Genomic DNA, 20,366 nt, shown 5'->3' on the forward strand with positions numbered 1-20,366 from the left:
GTTCAAGCTCAAATTGATGACACCTTTGGTAATACAGAAGATATACTGACATATTATGGATAATAATTAAATGTAATAACAAAGCGTTAAGTAGTTTAATATAAAATGAGATTGAACTGTTTTGGGTTTTTTGAATACAGCAACATTGTGAAATTGTGACCATTTAAAATAATTGTGACGGCAAAGCTAAAAGAATAGTATTTATTTGAAATATAAATCAGTTTTAAAATTGTGAATGTCTTTAATGTCACTTCTGATCACTTGAATGTGTCCTTGCTATATAAAACATTTAAACAGCAAGGTAATCAATCATATTGAGTTGAGTATGAGTGATATATTTAAAAATAAATATAAAAATTCTTTACCCAATTTTTGTGTGTATTGCATCATTAGCCTAGCTGCATGCTATAGTCAGTTCTATTTTAATGAATTATGAGTTGAGTTGCCTTTGAAGGGCTCTCCAAATCTGTTATTTACCTCTTTCGGTTAGCTTGCTGCCTTAGAAGGTAGCAAGTAGCCACCTATGTAGGCAGTATACTAGCTTTTTGGATCAGTTGAACTGTCCGGATTATAGTGTCATTATATCTCTGTAGCATTGAAATGTCACATGATTATAAAAAACGACCTAACAAGGGCTCCACAAATAGGAGTTGAATTCATGTCTCAGCTCTGACACTGACCTTTTGGGAAATATATGACAGATTTCCTCTTGAGGCTCCTTTGTGTTTAGCACAGGCACGTCTTGAAGCCAAGCTCCCATGTGAAAATCAATAAAATAACCTCTGGGATGAAGTTTCCTTTTTGTTCAAGCACTGCTGTTGAAAACCCATTATAGATATTCACTGAGCCATTTGTGAAAGGTACATGCTAATTAGCTGAGAGATAGAATGGACAAAACAAAGTTAAATGATCAAAATTTCAAATTTAGGATACAACTTTTATGATGTAACAAAAACTCACTGTTTATCAAGATATTTCTAATCTAGAGCTCCCAAATCAATCTAAGACAGTGCTGGATCTCTGCACATGGAGCATCTGGATCACTTGTTTGTCTGTGATTCGCACTGTTCTGAATCCGTGCCGGAGGCTCTTCGCAGGCAGAGGTTTGCCTGTTATCTAATTCCATGCTGTTATGGTTCACTTTGCGGATGCTATTGCAACATCTCTGTTGCAACAGAAATTATGCAGTTAAATCATCCCTGATCGAATCAGTGGAAATGTCCCGGAGCTGCCTTCTGACTAGCAGAGAGAGCAGAAGGAGTGTGAGGACTTGTAGCACAAATGAAGAGTGATATAAAGGCAATGGGAGTAATGGAAGTTACAGAAGTGCAAGAAGTTTTGTTCATAAAAACGGTCCAAACTTTTAATAAAAGTCGACTGGAACAAACTACAGCCCTTTTGTTGTGTTACAAAGTCACTCGAAGTAACTCAAACGCTGCACACGCACAACAAACACATCTACGAGCTCAGCTGGCACTCTCTCACACACACACACACACACCAACTGTTGCAGGTATTGATCCTGGTGGCTAGAGCACTAAGACAAATAAAGGTGAAAATAAAGGGAGCAGAGCGCAGCGGAGATGTCCTAGGTTTAATCGCGTTAGAGTCAACCTCATCAAACCGCAATTGTACCATTATAGCTCATATATGGCATTCTCTCTCTCAGACACACATAAACTTCTGTAAGAGTGCAGTCTAGTTCTGTGTCCCAGTACAAGGAAGACAGATGTAAAAGTCTTAAATGTGGTGCTAAAGAGCGCTCTGAGTCCGTATAAAAGCAGTCTTTTCGCTGTGATACTCCAGCTCTTCGCTGTCGGACTCAGAGTTCATCCCTCCTGCTGTATCCTCGTCCCCCCACACAGTGGGGATACCCCGGTACGACACTTTCCCCCGGCCGAGTCCGAACCCGAAGCCCACTCGTATTCCCCCTCCGCCCGTTTCTATCAGCGGCAGTTTGGCCCTGCGGCAGAACGGGGCACTGGCTGCTCTGGAGTGCAGCTGAAGCAGCACAAAAACCGCTGCGAAAGTGGCCAGGATGAAGGCACAGCTGAGCACCGCCACCAGTGCCGGCAGTCTTGAGGATAGGCCAGGATCGTGCAAGGATTTATCTGAGTTTAAGTCCACCTTGTGCTGAAGCATGGGAATGCTGGGCCATTTTCGCTGGTCCTGGTGCAAACAAGAAGTGGCCACTAAGTGACTGTGGAGGGGACAGGAAAGACATTCGTTTTCCCCGGACCCGAAGCATGTCAGGCAGACCGGGTGGCAGGGCAGGCACGCCTGTACGGTAGAATGTTCCACCCAGCTGTCCAACGACAAGTTGAGCACCTGCAGCCCAGAGCTGAAGCCGGGAGGGCAGGACTTCACGCAGCCTTGCAAGAAAAGCGAGAAACCCGTGCTGCATTCTGGAAAACAGACATCGGAAGAACGCTTAGTCGCAGATGTTACGAATCTTTAACGAACATGAAATGCCATTTGAAACTTTCATAAAGTGATAATTTTGAGAGAAACAGATGGAGTCATGTCATGATATTGGTTGATTGGTAAATATTAGTTTTCCCTGCTCATGCAGCGCTGCTTTTTGTCAGCTGAGTTTTTGAGGTTGAAAGTGAATATGGAAATAAACATTTTTGGCCACACTTTACATTTGTTAACATTAGTTAATGAAATAGGTAATAAACTTTATATATATAAAAAATGTATAAAGCTACTGTGGCTGCTACTGTGGTACTGTCTGCTGAACTGTCATTGTGGGAAAGGTAGTTAAACGGTCATCTTTATAGCTAGGTACCCAGTCAAAAACAAAGGCACAGACATTTGAGGGCATTTATTGAGCAGCCTGTGGTATTGTGATTTGTAGCCACCAAAGTAGCACAAGAACACACATTATATGTGCTACAGTCTGTACACATTCAATACACGAGCTATACGTTTGCATTTGCATATCTGCCAGGACAATGTTTCTGGAATAGGATCACAGATACATTTATTAAAGGTAATAAGGTCATTTAATGTTTGCTCTCATTTTCTGGTTCAAATAGGACAAACCGTTCACCTCGTAATATTCAGTACTGCCTAGAGTAACAATTCAAGAACAGCACATGAAAAATGAGTGAAATAACTTTTCAGCAAAGTTTGTCCTTGAGCAATCTGCAGTACTGCAGGCACAATATGGGGCCGTGATGGAGAAATCCATCATCAAGTCTCCAAGGAAACTATGAATAATAAACTTGAGCATTTAATTAACAAATTACGTTTTTTTTTTTACTGCCCTCTAAAGTTTGGCAAGGTACGACCTCTCATCAAGGAGAGGCTCAGGATTTTAAAACGTTTCTACTTCTTTAATAATGCACCGTTTATCTAATTTAAACCTCTCTGGCATCACTCTCAAGTGTTTTGCAATATTTATACTCATAAACATATATTAATATTCATTAGCACAATTACTGGGACATAAAAAAATGTTTATATGACAGAGGTTTTGCTATTGGAATTACTGAATGTGTAAATATTTTCTTCTGGTCATGGATTTCATCGCCTTTAAAAGCTTGTCTGTTTAGGGTTGTGTGTGTGTGTGTGTGTGTGTCTTACCGATGCAGATCTGCTGGGTGTCAAAGGTTTTGCAGCTGTTGTTTGAAGGCCGGGTGTAATCGGAAATGGACGGATCTGTGGCACTGGAGCCGGTGCCGTATAAGATGAGGGTGAACTGTGAAAGAACCCCTGTGGAAATATCACTGAACTTTAAAGATGCTTTGATCATCAGCAAAAACACAAATGGCATTCACACAGCACCCACAATTATTTCCTTAATCAGTATTTTTCATCTTGTTTTGCTGTCACAATTTCTAAACATCCTTAAAACAAGATACATAATCTTGAGAAGCAATTTATGTAAGATATTTAGACTTGAATTAAGTTGCCTTTTTCTGATCCCACTGGCAAACTGTTTCTTCTCTTGTTTCGAGCATAAATCAAACAAAATGTACAGAGATTTATTCTCAAAACAAAGAAAAAAACAATTTGCCAGTGGAATGAGAAAAATAAACTTGATTCAAAACGTATTCTCTGAAATGTCTTTTATCCTCTTCCCAACCATTTCCCTTTTTTCAAGTGAATTCATCCTGCTTTAAAGGATGCTTAGATGTTTGCACTGAAAAACTAGACAGAACACTGATTAAGGAAAAGCGTATTGCAGTACCATAATCATTAAGTCCAGCCACATTCTCAATCTCCAGCGTCCATTCTCCCCGAGGGTCCTCGTCCCAGGAGTGAGTGCTCATGAATGCCCAGTCGTTGAACCCTTCGGGTGAGTTATCCTGAGGCCTAAAGACAAACACAAGAGAAAGAGATCTCTGTACATGTGCGTCTATCTGAGAAGCTTGAACAAGATTGAATACGATGATAAAATCAATCGAGCTGAATTTACAATCCAAATAATTATGTTCCATAAAGATAATGGGGTGAACTGTGTTTATATGTGGTCAGAAAATTGCAAGATTAAGTTTGGGGTCAATAAGATTTGAAAAGAATGAAAAGGAATTAACAGTTTTACTCAGCAATGTTGCATTAAAAATATTAAGCAGCACAACTGTTTTCAACATTGATAATACTAATAAATGTTTCTTGAGCAGCAAACACTGACACTGAAGACTGGAGGAATGATGCTGGAAATTCAGCTTTGTGTAACAGGAATAAATAACATTTGAATATTTCTATTACAATAGAAAAAAGTTATGTTAAGTTGCAATAATATTCCACAATATTACAGTTTTACTGTATTTTTTGGTCAAATATTAGTGAGCATAAGAGACTTCCAAAAACATTACAAATCTTACTGACCCAATGGCATATGCCTATGACGTGTATGAAAGTGTATGTGTACCGTGGAGCCAGCAGCGTGGAGCGAGTTCCCAGTGGGCTGATGAGGTGAACAGCCAGGTTTCCTCTGTGGTTATAGGAGAGGGTGAGTCTGGCTTGAACATGCTCCAAAGAGCTCACAAAGTCCAGCTGCCCAGAACAGGCCTCTACACTTCTGCTGAAGACCAGGTGGTTTCTTACGTCCCTATAACAGAGAAGAATCTGAAAATTACACGCCACTCTAACAAGCAACTAAATGATGAACTGTAATTTTGCTGACAACTTCATGTCTCGTTGCCTTTCCTTCAATGGTAACATCTGGCTCCTCAGGGTAGCAGGCATTAGCTGGCATTAGCTATCTGGTGTATTGCCTGTGCTGCATGAGATGTTTGTGCGTCCTTACCTGGGCTCGGTCAGCATATTAATGACACATTTGTGCTGCAGCCCCACGTTGCTCCAGTTCTGGGCCAAAGCGACCATGGCACTAGCATCCAGCAGACCATAGCCGTAGGAATGGCTCACTGCCACATAGAAAGAGACAGATGGAAGACTAACAAGGTCAGGCATGTCTATTGAATAAATAAATGCAGCTCTCTGATTGGTTACATGAACCATCATTTACCTAATCGGCCCACACCATTGGTCCTCCAGTCGTTGGTTATTAGGTGGGCGGGACGTGAGGTTCTTACAACAAGATGCTGCATGTCTCTCCAGGTCAGGTTCATGCTAGTTGTCGAACGAAAAATGAAACGTGATAAAAGTGTTACATTGCAGCAGGGCCACAGATTTATTTTCATATTCAAATGATAATTTGCACATAATTATCCTCATGGATGTGACAGGATGTCTTTTTGAAAGACACATAATTAAAGATTTTCTTTCACCCGGGTCAGAAAATTGCAATTGGAAATATTCCATCCTGGAGGTCATGCATCATTTTGTAATTACACAGCCGACGAGGCCTCTTTTCTTTTTTTTTTTTAAATGAAGGCCCAAAATTGCATTCCCCGAAAACAGCAATATCAGATTCAATTTATAACTGTATTTCCTCGGTTCACGACTCGGGCTTATTAGTTTTGGCGGCTGTTGCTCTACATGGCAGAAACAAGTGGCTTTTGGGACTTGTGGCCCCCATGGCCAAGGTTGAAAAGCACTGTCATTTCTCAGCAGGGTATTTCAGGGCAAACCAAGTCTGATATCGGACATAAAGCACTGCCGAAAATACGTGCATGACAGGCCATTTCCACCCAAATGAGATGGATTTAGCGTAAATATACCCCCTGGAACAGTATGAAAAATATCCTGCTCTGACGTCTGTATATTTTTCAGGTTGATTTATGAAGAAGGGGATCCGGTTCATAAGCTTTCAATATTTTTGACCCCACAATAAATGACTACATGCACGATTAATGAACCTAAAGCCACAGTACAGATGTAGAGATTTACATATAGTGATAAATAGATAAAAGACTACTGAAATTCTCATGTCTTACATGGCAAGACTTGCACAGATATCGAACAGATATCCTTTTATACAGATGAGGTGCCAGTGCTGGAAAACATGCCAGAGCCTTTAAACAAGCTGGACTTGAACCAGGAATCTATTAATGGACGGGGTGTCCCCATTAATAATGTCCTCCCCACTTAAAGATTTCAGAACAACAATAGTATGGCTCCACTTAAGCAAAACAGCACTGGATCACTCCTATTCTAATCAATAAATTACAATAGAAGAACTGAGGCATAAATTCAGATTTAAGACACCGCAATCCTGTCTCGGCATAGATGTTTCAGAAACATATTTTCCTTTATTATATATTCAATATATCATTTTTGAGATAATATACATAATAAAAACAATTAAATGTAAATATAACAATATTTTAAGTAAATCTGTCTATATAACTAAAAGTAAATATATCAAATGTTTGGGGTCAGTAAGTATTTTTTTGTAAGAAATTTGTATTTTTTTCAGCAAGGAAACATTAAATGATCAGACTGATCAAAAGTGACAGCAAATACATAATGTTACAAAATATTTCTATTTAAAAAAAAAGTTATTTTGATATATATATATCGATACGTTTTAAAGAATACTTAAAGAATTGTCACAATATTACTCTTTTTACAGTATTATTGATTAAATTAATGCAACCTTGTTGAGCTTAAGGGACTATGTAGATTGATAGAAAATACATATATATCTGTCTGTGTGTATGTATATGTATAAACATATATAATAGTTTTTTTTTTTAAATAAATTTAGCTAATTAAACTTGATACATTTCTAAAAATAGTTTATACATGTCTAAAATGTTATAAAAATTGTTATTTTATATAATAAAGATGTGATTTTACAATACAGGTTAATTATGATTTGATTTGAAATCCCAGCGCAGTTCTGAGAGAGGTTCACAGATACGCTGTCCAAGCACGTGCTCCTGCACAAGCACACATTTCAGTGGAAAACACCCAGAGGTTCAAAAGTCACCTACAGGGCGACATCACAAAGACTCCCAACCGATGAAAAAGAGCAGAGTTGTGACAGAAAGACAACAGAGATTGAGGTCCTCCAAAAACGTCCCAGTTTCTTTCACTGTGGGGGCAAGCACGATCAAAGCCGGCACCAGCGGGGAACACCAGGGGCTGAACTCACACACACACAAACACTGTGTGTGAACCAGGAGCCCCGTGACTCCACCACACACACAAAAGACAAAAGAAACCTGAAGCTTGTGTGAGACGTGATTTCCATGTCTTATTACCTCCTCACAGCATACAGGATAAAATAGCTTTTAATCGAGCATGGTGACTTGATGTTGTATAGGGGCCACGGGGTCAATCGTCGCCCGAACGAGCAGTCATCGCCCGTCTCTCTCAATCTCTCCTTCATTCTTTGGATGAGCAATGTCAAGGCGATGTCAGAGTGTGTCAGAGGGCTGAAGATGATGCACGAGGGATAATGAAGTCTAACCGATGAGGGGAAATGATGGACAGGAGTGTGTGTGTGTTTGTCTGTCTGTAGAGACAGGTGTCAGTGTTGTCATCACTCACTTGGCCTCCAGAGCGAGAGCGATGATTCCAGCGGCCAGCGGAGCCGAGGCAGACGTGCCTGTGTGTGAGTCTGTACACTTCTTCCTCAGGTCCGTCGTCACCTGCACAGATGAAAACACATGTGTGGAAAGGTCAGATGTGTTACTGGTCAGCCAATGGAAGGACACTGGTTGTAGCTATATATAAGATGTGAGGGCGTCTGTCAGCCAGAGGCGCCTGTCCAGTTGCCTGACAAATCTGAGTCCGAGAGGGAAGAAAAATCTCATTCACTACAGCTTCTGTGAGGAGATGTGTGACAGCTTGGGAGACTTAATAAGCTGGCACCCTACACATGGGGGTTTGGTGTTTTAATCACGCCATAGGAGACACGGCGACATGCCTGCATGATTGACAACGGTCAGGATGAGAGGACGTCCAGCCCGAGGCTACAGAACCATTAGAGCGTACACAGGTGAGTGCCTGCCACACACACACACACACACTCTTTCTCTTTTGCTTTATTTGTCTCTGTCCCTTCAGTCTGATTTAAACACACACAGACACATACGTACTCAAATTCCCACCCCACTGCTGTCGGCGAGATTACGTCCATTTTTAAATTGAATCTGTTATTGCCTTTGTCATCCTAATGGAACAGGAGGTCTCAGAAGAGGGAGAGGGGGAGCTATCGCAGTCACACACACTGGGACAGACTTGACATCAAGCAAACAAACTCTAAAGCTGTCCTGAAACATCTCGGATGAGCTTCAATGAGCAGGCAAAGATAGATTTGCACTGCGAATCTGAAACCACTTACACAGGAATGAGCGCATCAGAGATTCACAGTTCACATAACTACCCACAGCACAAGAAATCATATTTTGCCCTTAATGTGAGTGTGAATTCGAGTGAACCAAATTCAAAAAGACTCACAAGTTATAAGTTTGAATATCTAGATAGACAGACATGTTTGCTAGCTATATAACATGAAATAACTTTTATGGTGCTTCACAGCCACAGTCCTAATTCTCTTTAACTATACAGAAAAAAATGAGTAGGAAAGTCTTGCATAAATGCCAGATTTTTCTAAAACAATGACTTCTGAATTCTGTTAGAAACACAGCCGCAGTGCAAACTAACAGTCCAGATGCCCATCGAGATGATCCAATGTAATGACTTTTAGAACTTATGAAGGGCGTCTTCTTTTTATGTGCATCTTTTGGCCTAATTAGCTTGCCCTAATTAAAAGGCCTGCTCATGCACTCTCAAATTCAGATTATGCTGATAAAATGAAGGTACCGTATGTAACTGAAAATGCAAATAAGATCCAAAGAATCTGCAATGCAGCATGTTTGGTATTCAAAAATTGCTGCCTCTTATGTCTTTTGCTCTCTTTCACTTGGTCTAATTTCTATGCTGTAGCTTTCTCAAACACCTTTTTTCTCATTTCTACTCTCGGAGGAAACGCTGGGGAAGAGAAGCAGATGTGTAGGGCATGCAACAAACAGCACCTGTGATTGGGAAGTTTTCAGGCGCTGCTCTAAACTGATTTTTTTGCCTCCTTAGGGCATGACGTTCAGAAAGCTCTTTTCATATAGCCCACAGGAAATCACAGCGACAGATGTGGAAATCATTTGACCGCATGACACTTCATCTTCACAGCATGCTGAAAGGGGTGGCACTCCATCACTCAGTTTTCCCGTGTACAGTCGTGATGTGGCCATTTAAACCGTGCAGAAAATTTGGCACACGCGAGCAGTTTGCTCTGACATTTACAGTTCTACTTACAACTGAGAACGGCAGAGTTTTGTGTGGAGGCATGATGTCTGTGTGCTGTTAACGTGTAAGTGCTGCAATACTGGTCATTCTATTTCTGGTGCCTTTAATGAGACATGGTTGTAGAAGAGTGTGTGTGTGTGTGTGTGTTTCTGATAATAGACACATCTGAAGGCTTGTGTAAGCAGTTGCATAGATAACTGAAAAAAATAAACCTTTTTCTACTTAGTGTTTTGTCTTGTTTTACAGTAAAAATATCCAAACATCTTTACAACCAGATAATTTTACTTGAAAATCAGAACTGCATTAGGAAGAACTGTTTTCAGAGAATAAACTGTGCATATATTTAGTTATACACACACCACTGTTCAAAAATGTGGGGTCTGGAAGATTTTACAATGTTCTCCAAGGCTGCGTTTATTTGAAAACAGTTGAAAACAGTAAAAATTTTGATGTTGTGAAATTTGATTGCAATTTAAAATAATGACTTTCTATTTCACTAGGTAATTTATTCCTGTGATGGCAAAGCTGAATTTTAGCAGCCATTACTCCAGTCGTCAGTGTCACATGATGCTTCTGTGATACAGTTTTTCAGATTCTTTAATGAATAGAGTTCTGTGTTGAGTAAAAGTATTCCTTTCTTTGAAACGTATACTTAAAAAATATATTTGATTATATAAATAATATATTTAAACTGAAACTTTGCTTAACGTTAATGCACAACACAAAAAGATAATTATAAAGTAATTTGTATAAATATTAAAATGTAATCTTAGGATATTTAGACAATAAAAATAATATATTTTATTTGAAGATTCAGTGTGTTCCTTTATGAAAATACTTACAAAAATGCCTCTGCATGAGATTATTATATGACGAACGTTTGTGACTATACTAAACAGATATGAACGTACAATCTGTTTCTCGTTGAGGTTTCCGCTGCTGTAGGTGGTGGCGAGGGTGGAGGAACAGGCCTCACTGTACCACGGCACATTGCCATACTGTGTGGTGCTGCTGATGGAGAGCGTGTAGATACTGTTGGTGTATCCGTCACAGTTGCAGCTGTCCCGCTCTCGCCCTCCGTTACCCGATGCCCACACGAAGATAGAGCCCAGTCCACCTCGACCCTAGAACAGATGCATACAACCTGGTCAGTTCACAAAAAAACAACCAAACATTTGAACGCTAATGTCAATAAACGTAGTTGTCTAATGTATTTATAGTCTAATCCTTCAGTCTGTTTACATAATGGGCAAGTACTTATTAGAAATTGTCCATTCCAAACTTATTGGCTGGCTTTTTAAGACTTTTATGCAAAGGTTTGATTCCTCCTGGAAACAATCTGATGTTTACAGGTTGCTGGGCTGAAACAAATGTTCTGAGGTAGAACTAACTAATCACGGGATTTGTTAAAGCTTGTGGCATCAAATCTTAAAAAATACAAGTGGGCGATTCTTCGCCAGGATTGGCTGCTGATAGTCTGTATGCAAATCAAACATCTGGCTGTGTGAGACAAATGTATTTATGAATCAAACATCTGTGTAGTGTCCATTAATGTCGGTGCGCACAGGCCTCATCTCTATTACAATAGCCCACAAAAATCCAACTGAACAAGCCAATTATGGCTGTCGTGATTAATTTCAAACTAATACTGTGACCTCTGAAATCTGCTGTATTTAATGCTTTAGCAATACTGGCTGGACAGCTGGCAAAGCGCCACGTTTCTTTTCTCATATATCAGTCTCCTCTCTCACTGCAGTCGAGCAAGTAGGCAGAAGTTTCTGTTCCATCTTCTGCTCTCCATAGGTTAATATTCACAGCTGACTGACTCACGACTATTTTGTTTTGTTTGTTTGAAATGCCACAATCTGGTTTAAAGTATTTAGAGGCACAATTCTAGGAATGATTAAAATGTGGATAAAGAACTAAAGGGATAAAGTGCAAAGAGACAGAAAGCGAGAGTCGCACAGCTGAGGTAGATGTTTACGCGATGCATAATTTGAGTCAATTACTAGAGGGAGAAATCAGTTTTAGATCCCGCCGAAATACACAGCATTTCTGCAGCGCGAGGTGAAAGCAGGTGGTTTGAATGTAATTCCATTCATGCTGTTTCACTATATTATTCCAAAGATAACCCACGATTTCTAGATGGCTATTTGAATGCATCAACACACTCATGGGGGTGAAAAGAGACACATTTTGTCGAATTGTTGCTGTGACATTATATCTGAGAAGTTGTGAGCATATGGTTTAAAATATTTTATGGCAGAAGGTTTATAAAAGAATGTGGAATAAAAAGAGTATTGAAATGAACAAACAAGATGTGTGTAGACAAGTCTGACTCTTCTTTCAGTTGTGTTTTCTTTCACTTGTATTCTCATTCCCCCAGGCAAGAATCGCAAGTCTGATTGCTTAGAAAAGTAATCCCACTCAGTAATAGCCTCTCCTCAGTAAGCCACATGATTTGAAGCATCATTCATGTCTGTGGTACAAATGGTGCATGATGACTTACCCGCTCAAGTTTAGAGGTTTGTTTATATCCATAACCGTACGTACACTACTCCTCAAATGTTAACGATTCTTAAGGATTTTAAACATAAATTTATACTTTTATTCAGCAAAGACACATTAAGCTGATCAGAACTGACAGTAAAGACATTTAGAATGTTAGAAAAGATTTCTATTTGAATTGTTTCAATGATAGTAATAAATGTTTCTTGAGCACTAAATCAGCATATTAATGATTTCTGAAAAATCATGTGACACTGAAGACTGGAGTAACAATGAAAATGACTGGAAAATTCACCATCACAGGAATTAATCATATTTGAAAATAAAACTATTATTTATAAGAAATATAAATCTATTATCGTTTATTACTTATTTTCTATCAATTAAATATATCACAATATTACTATTTTCTTCTGCATTTTTGATTACATAAGTTCAGCATTGGTGAGATTAAAAGACTTACATAAAACATTTAAAAAATCCTATTAATGCAAAACTTTTAAACAGTAGTGTACCGGCAAAATTAATAGTAATATTTGCTTTAGAAAAGTAGAAAAAGGGAAAAAGACTGCAAAATGAATAAGCGAAAGGAACAAGACAATAACATTTTTGAATCATGGATATAAACAAACTGATTTTCATATTCATAGTTTGACGCGTGTATGCTGAAACTCTGTCTAGGTATAAAATCACAAGGGATAGGCGTATGTGTGCCACACAAGAAAGATTTAACATATCAAAAACCGAAACAGAAAACAAACGCTCATCTCCTGCCAGGATCACAGTAATCTCCCTAAATATAGTATTCTCTGTAATCCTGTGTTTTGTCAAAGCGCACATCCTTCTCAATTCCCTCTCAGTAAATGCATTTCAACAGGCGATGACATCTCCTACAGCTCACCCTGTCCAGCCCGGTTCCTCTAGCAGAGGTGCTGATGGGAGTCGACGGCAGCTGTGACACATTCAGCTGATCTAAAATCTGCTCGGATGACCTGACGTGAGCATTCACACTAACACTAACACTGACTTGAGGAGACACATGAGTGATTTGTAGGCATGTCTAGTGATTTGACAAATTTGAGAAAGGTTTTGAGTATTATGTATTTCTGGATTTGATATGAGCTGGAAGGAAACGGATTTTTTATCAAAATAAAATGAAATGTTAGCATTACAGGCAATATCTCTCATTTGTAATCCGATTTTCAAAAGCTATGGTCAGTTATGCAACCCACCGATAACGTGAGAACTTCCAGTTGCAGAAATGCAATACTGTGACCTGGGGACCTCCAGTGGTTCAATCTATACTGACCTCAGTGACCCCCTGCAGGAAAGCTTCTTTGGCCAGTTTGGCAGGGCCATCCACTGTCTTCCCATCATCCTCTGGGCCCCAGCTGGCGCTGTAAATGTGGATGTGTTGGGAGTTCAAGCTCAGAGACTGAGCCTCCACAACATCTGTTACCTCTCCATCCAACATCCGCACACCTGCATGAAGAACAGCGGTGGAGAGGAAGAGCATTAATGAAGATACCAGAGAGACAGGGAAAATCAGTTTAGTGAAAATGTACTTTCTGTAAGCCTGATGGACATTTGGAAGGGAGTATGGAAAAACAATTAATAGAGTTTCTAATTGCGATTAAAATTATGGATGCCACAATTACATATTCGTTCAAAGCGGCAATTAATCGTTCAAAGTCCACTTATGTGAATCACAGAAATCACATGCAGGCTCAGGCAATGCCCCCTGCCTTATTCACCCTCATCTAGACGGAGAAATATTTTCCTACAAAGACTATTCAAATAAGAGATGTGGAATTTGTGTATGCCTGCGGCGATGTCTGGCCCTAAATGTGCTCAATGTGACTGGAATAGCCAAGATATTTCTGAGATATTCACCTTAATGGATGTGTTTTATAATTGAAAGATAAAGCGCTTTAGATTAGTCTGCAGCAGTATGACGACATCAGCCATTAAATGCACAAAGGGCTGGAAATGAGACAATGCTTGGATAGTTTTAATGCGTGACCTATTTGATTGATCCTATTACCATATGCTAATTTCTAACCGCCTATCAATCGGATTCTTCACTCACCTCCGATTTTGGCATTGTAGGCCACACCCACTCCACAGACGCCATTGTTTGCGGCTGCCGCCACCTCCCCGGCACAACGTGTCCCATGTCTAGAGAGAAAAAGAGAGAGTTTGTAGTGGCTTTGCCCAATTTACATCCAGTTCACATTCAGCTGATTTCACTTCAGATTCAGTCCACGTTTGTACAGACAAATTCTGTGGGTGCTGTCATCACAACAGAGTTCTAGATGCACCCAAATACAGACACGTTATCTTTATCCTTTAATTAAATTCTAATTAGTTCTTGCAGGCGATAAATAAATATAATAAATAAATAAATAGCTCATTATGGCTGTCACTGATGGTTCCTACAGTACTGCACACATCTTAGCTGCTCTGTGCCATGGTGGGGATGAACTTCACTGTCTAAATAAATTGCAGCTGGCTCTGGATTTTGTTTGTGCACTGCTAGAGCTATTCTCTCCATTCATCTGTGTCCTATTGGAGCTAATTGTTTCTCTGAGACAAAGCGGAGAATGGGACGATAGGGACCAAAGAAAAGGACCAGAGGGCCCATGAGACTGCAGATGTGTTGAGGCGGTGGCCTCGCTTCACCAGAGCCATTTTACACAAAAACACACACGAACATGACATACAACACAACAGGGAAATTACACTAATGAATATGCTTCAGGCCATATATTTATATTTATAGAGGTTAATAATTGTTAGTATTTATTTATGAAAACAAGGCATGTATATAAATATCTAGAAAGATTTTTGATGATACAAACAAATTAAGTTAATCAAAGAATTCAAAAGACCTGATTTACTAGGATGAATCTTTCAAACATCTGCATGTTCAGATCAGAGGTTTCAAATCAAATCTGTCTTATACTCACAAATCCAAACACATGGAGCGAGTTCAAAAATTGGTGATCTTGTTAAATCTGTAAAGCTCAGGTGGGCAACAATAGCTTCGGGTTAAGGTTCTAGATGTATTGTATTTCATCAAATCAATAAGTGCTGAGGAGGAAGGTGTCTACAGACGTTAAAAGCAGGGGCTCTTGACAGGCCGTTACGCAGGTGGTTAAGATTTGTTTCTGATTACTGAGTAAATACATGATGTGAAAACACTCTCAGCCTTCCACAAAACCTGCTGTGCACTAGTAATTCAAAACGCATTGTAACTGTGACTGCATTTATTCTACAGGGCAAGAGGAATTACAGTACATATTTCGGGAGGAAGTCCTTTATCACAAAGAGGAGAAAAGGATCAATCTCTCTCAAGCTGTGAATTAGATCAAAAATATTTTATGCTAACAAGCACGTTAGCTAGTTACCCTGCCTAGCAGGTGGTTTGATATTTTTTTATCTCATAATTAACATCATTCAGCTAGTCTAATGACACATTTGTGTGTGATCATATGAAGGGCAATAGTTCTGAATTGCAACAAATTCCTTTCAGGCTGACGGTTGTAAAGCCTTTGTTTGTAATAAAGCATCATTTTCTGCGTTTTGTCTTAGGTGAGGTGACAGTTATCATGTCGAATGGTTGATAGCTGGGAACACCTCATGAATAAACAATACAGTTGTTATATCGTCTCGTTTTGAAGGTTGTTTGCAGCTGTAATATATTGCATGAGGGAATTGCCTATGGTAAAAAGTGATTTTATGCACACCATTTATAAAATGCTACTCCATGGCTCTGGATGTCTAGTCAGGTGGTAGCAAGGTAAACTAGAGAGTTTGGGATCTTCTGTGCTGATTATAACCGCTAATGTGAGTTACATTAGCCTAATTCCAACTAAAATTTATCTGAAAAAAAAAAGGTCCAATGTCTGTTGTAAGTCAATTTCAAACCAAGCTGTGTTCTGATGGTCAAAGTGGTGAATTCTCATGACCATCTGAACCTGATGCTAAATCTGCCTGGGGAAATGTTTTGCCCTCACAAAATTCCAGATTATGTGGATTTTTATCAAAAAGTGCCCCTAAAGAGACATGGAGATTAAAAAAATTTAGATGGGAGGAACATTTCTTTTTCAATACTTTTGCGTTCTCTCACAAATGCTTTGCATTCCCCCAAGAAATGTAGTGCTTGCTCACAAAAGGTTTTGTAAGTGAAAACAAAGTTTCTCAGACGAACTCAACACTTGAGGGAACACAGCATTTTGCGAAACACCACAAACACATTGAACATTTCCCCCCCTTCATATTTTTTTCCATCACTATGTCCCCTTAAGGGCTCCGTAGTATTGACATTTTCTGAACTACAATAAATTAGACTACAAAGAATTAGACAGCAGGCTAAACTCAACCCCATTGGTTGCACGAACCTTCCTTAAGATCAGCTGGAAGGGATTCAAAGTGAGTGGCTGTATAATCTAATGAGGTTGTGTAATGTACAAACGCTTGCTTGAAATTCACCATGTAAGAGGTCTGATGCTGTGATATTGCTTTGATTTGCATATTCCCATCCACAACTTTCACAGACACCCACATGCAGTCAAAAAGACAGATCAGTTGCCGTGTCCTGAACTCAAGGGCTTAATGGGTATCATTACGAAGCTCTGGCACACTCAAGGGTAGGGGCAGTTATTTTACACAGTGACTTTCAAATGAAGTCATAGGACCATAACACAACCATTCAATACAAACATAAACAGTCCTTCCTGACAAAAAAGGAAAAAAGCTTTCCTTCTAAAGTTAGGAAAAACACCAAGGTCGCTTCTCTGGCAGCTATTCAAGCATAAAAGCAATCAAACTATAATTTACTCCTGAGTTTGGACAGCACAGCCTGAGCCTGTCAATTCGGAAAAAGTTAGAGTTTGTTCTTTAATTGGGGAACACACATCCATTCATTTACTGGCAACGTTAATGGATAGTGACTCAATCTTGGGCTTTGTTTCATAGTTGAGTCCACATTATGTTTGACAATCAGATTTTACTCATTTGGCACCTCGTGACCAGATCAAATCTGTGGTTTTATAAACCCGAAACCTTATTCCGCATCAGTAGAGAGAAAGCTTTTCAAACAGAGATGCTGTTCAGCTAATTTACCTTCCACAGCTCGGCGAGGTGCAAAAACACTGATTCAGATAACTGTGGTCTCAGTATTTTTAAGTGCCATGAGTCACAAGAGCGCTGACGTGCTCAAATGATGTGTAGTTGGGGAAAAGAATGCGAACACGTGATGCAATAACAAGCATCCTTGTGTGCCTTTACATAAATGATGGTTCAACCATAAATGTTTAGAAAGATGGCGGTGGCAAAGTGTTAATTAATTGGCTACACATCGGCGTCATACCGATGCGATGAAAATAATTACTCAACCTCACGTTTTTCCAAATCTGCAAGACCTCAGTTTGTCAAATTTACATATTTTTTAATGAAATTCGAGAACTTTCTCACCCTCGGTAGACAGCAACAGAACTGAAACATTTTATGGCCCAGAAACGTGGTAAGGACATCGTTAAAATTGTCCATGTGGCATCAGTGGTTCAACCATAGTTTTGTGATACTCTTGTGAATGTTCATGATCCCTTTAATTGTGTCTTATGACATGAGGGTGAGTAATTGATGACAGAATATTCCTTTCTGGGTGAACTATCCCTTTAAGATCTCTGTTCAAACCTATAGAAGCGATTTCCTAGAGAAAGAATCCTTGGAAATAGCTGATTAAAAGTGAACATTTTCACACTTTGATCAAACATTAAGAAGTGACAACCTTGTGGGAAATCTGTGAAGTACCCTGCTCAAGGGAGCGATGTGAAAGGAACTGGAGAATATCTGCTGTAAGCCTCCATCTGCTGCTTCAACTCTTTTTGACTGTTTCTTAAAGGTAAAGTTCACCAAAAAATTGTCAATCCAATGTTGTTTTGAACCCCACTGGTGTTATATTATATGGACAAAAGCAGGAAGGAATTGTTTGTGGATGCAGCTGCTTACCTTTTAGAAGGAAAAACAACATGGTGGACAGGATCCCTTTTTTATCCTCTCCCCTCCCTGTCCCACATCAATTTAGGTGCAAAATTACCAACAATCTCAACCTTCCCCGCAGAGACCGCAAGGGAGAGGCAGAGAAGAGAGTGAAAATTAACTTGAATGGAAGTTGAGTTTCTTTTTCCATCCCTGCCAGCAACACAACCACCACACTGAAATCAGGATTGGAGACATGCTCTAATTCTTTCTGCCTCCTTGTTTTTAGCCCTCTATCAGCTTGTTTTATGTTCCTTTCAGTTCCCCGATTCAAGCATTTACAATCCCCCCGCTCAGAGGCATAGGCTGCCCTTGAAAACTTGTGATGAGTCTGTGTACAGTATGCTGATGGAATCCGTCCATGTGTCGTAGAGCAGTGCATCTCTATTCCTCTTTTCAATAGGCTTGGATTGGAAAGCACTCTAAAAAGGATTAGTGCATTTTCCAGCCAGCTAAACTCAGCCCTCAGGCAGGGTTTCGGAAACCCATATGTCCTGAATAAGAAAGGAATATGGAGGAGGTAGAGTGCTCCATAAGTAGCAAGTAATAAGGAGACAGTATCTCAGATAATGGCATGAGGAATGAGAGGGTGACGGAAGTGGCAGCAGAACCTTTGCCAGCTCTTTAATGCCACTACAGAAGCACATTCCAGAACTCAAAAGCGCCACTTCTAGCCTGAAGTCCATGCAATGGTTAAGTCTTTAGCTTCAATTGCCTGGCTGGCGCGGAGCTGCGGATGCTAGGGCAGATTTCCAGCATCTCTGATGAGATTCCAGAGGCCCGACAGGCTGACAGGTCTGGGTCACGTGAGGCGAAGGGTTGAGTGGAGAGGCAGAGGCTTCGTGCCTAACCGTGTTATTTAGACCTCTGGCTGACATCCACTTTACACAATCCATCCATCACAGGTGTTATTAGAATTAAAGAAAGAGAAAGGAGAGGAGGACTTTTAAGGTCTTGTTTATTGATTTAATAAAGCTAACGAGACCTGGATATTTTGCACATATTGATGTACAAAAGAATGCAGAGTCTCCAAGCTGACTTCCACCCAATTCCAAAAGATAAGGAATTTAAACAGCACAGTCATGACAACAAACAAGCAAAACAGTGCATATACATATACATATCAAGCTTTTCAGAAACATTTACTGACGCTTGCCTATTCAAAAGTCAGGTTCTTGTCGCCAAGGAATTAATAGATGGTTAATAGGTTGTTCTTGGCTAATAGTTCAAATCGCTTCTCTTTTAAAAAATAAAATAAAAATAAATAAATAATTACATTTCAATAAAACATTTTTTTAATAAAATTCTATATTCCATATAATAAAATAAAACTCTAAAACCATTCATATGAACATGTTAAAACTGAATCACAATACTGTAATGTATAGTTAAAAATGTTTTTTTTTTATTGTTATTAAAGATTAAGTTTTAGATGATAGAAAAAGTAATCTAAATGTTAAATAAATTATTTTCAATTCAGTTCAATTAAACATGCGTTCATTTGGAACCACTGGTTTGAATGTCAAAAAAGAAAAAGTCCAATAAAAGTTTAAAAGAACAAGTACGTCCATATTTTTCGCACTAACCTCACAACAGCAAGCACATCACTCACTCAACACAACTACAGCACAAAGTGAGACAGAGCGAGATGGACAGAGAGACCATTTATGTCATTTCAGCTCTATCTCTATGCCAAACCATTTCTACCACTTCTATTTGAATTTGAATATGCACTTTACTGTTCGACTGTCATTGGCAGAGAGTTGATTCCAAATGAACTAGACCTACTGAACAATAGTGTAAAAGCCTCAAATCCTGGAGATGTGGAGTGCTGGATGAAATTGGTTATGGGGGATCTGATGAAAGCAGGTGCATACAATTGTGCCTACAAAAACAAAGTATCCTCCGTCCTCCTCCACCCTCTTCAGTAGCTGGATGAGTATTAACATTAGCATGACGCTTGCTGAAATGACGCAGAGCTTTCAGCTTTCTTGCACTGCCTGTGTGGAGTTGGTTCAAAGAAATGTAAGCAGCATTTTGTGAATATTAGCCATCTATTTGAAGTAGCAAAGAGAATATGAAGGACGTGTGAAAGACATGAACACAAAAAAATCTTATGATGCCCTTCAATTCAGGAAACTGTC

At 39.4% G+C, this 20,366-nt stretch overlaps 1 protein-coding gene across 2 annotated transcripts in view; it reads right to left on the reverse strand.

The window, feature by feature from the left end:
* Window positions 1–369: 369 nt before the first annotated feature.
* Window positions 370–20,366, reverse strand: part of LOC127946830 (furin-1-like) — a 72,019-nt gene continuing 52,022 nt past the window's right edge. For both annotated transcript variants that reach the window (XM_052543627.1, XM_052543625.1), the window contains exons 7-16: window positions 14,267–14,355; window positions 13,487–13,659; window positions 10,581–10,793; window positions 7,912–8,012; window positions 5,480–5,583; window positions 5,261–5,378; window positions 4,883–5,062; window positions 4,199–4,323; window positions 3,592–3,720; window positions 370–2,405 (exon numbers count right to left, since the gene is read on the reverse strand). In XM_052543627.1, coding sequence (XP_052399587.1) covers window positions 1,753–2,405; window positions 3,592–3,720; window positions 4,199–4,323; window positions 4,883–5,062; window positions 5,261–5,378; window positions 5,480–5,583; window positions 7,912–8,012; window positions 10,581–10,793; window positions 13,487–13,659; window positions 14,267–14,355 — 1,885 coding nt within the window. In that variant the 3' untranslated portion in view covers window positions 370–1,752. The remainder of the gene's footprint in view (window positions 2,406–3,591; window positions 3,721–4,198; window positions 4,324–4,882; window positions 5,063–5,260; window positions 5,379–5,479; window positions 5,584–7,911; window positions 8,013–10,580; window positions 10,794–13,486; window positions 13,660–14,266; window positions 14,356–20,366) is intronic.

The sequence above is a fragment of the Carassius gibelio genome, chromosome A25, assembly GCF_023724105.1.
Source record: "Carassius gibelio isolate Cgi1373 ecotype wild population from Czech Republic chromosome A25, carGib1.2-hapl.c, whole genome shotgun sequence".
Lineage (NCBI taxonomy): Eukaryota > Metazoa > Chordata > Actinopteri > Cypriniformes > Cyprinidae > Carassius > Carassius gibelio.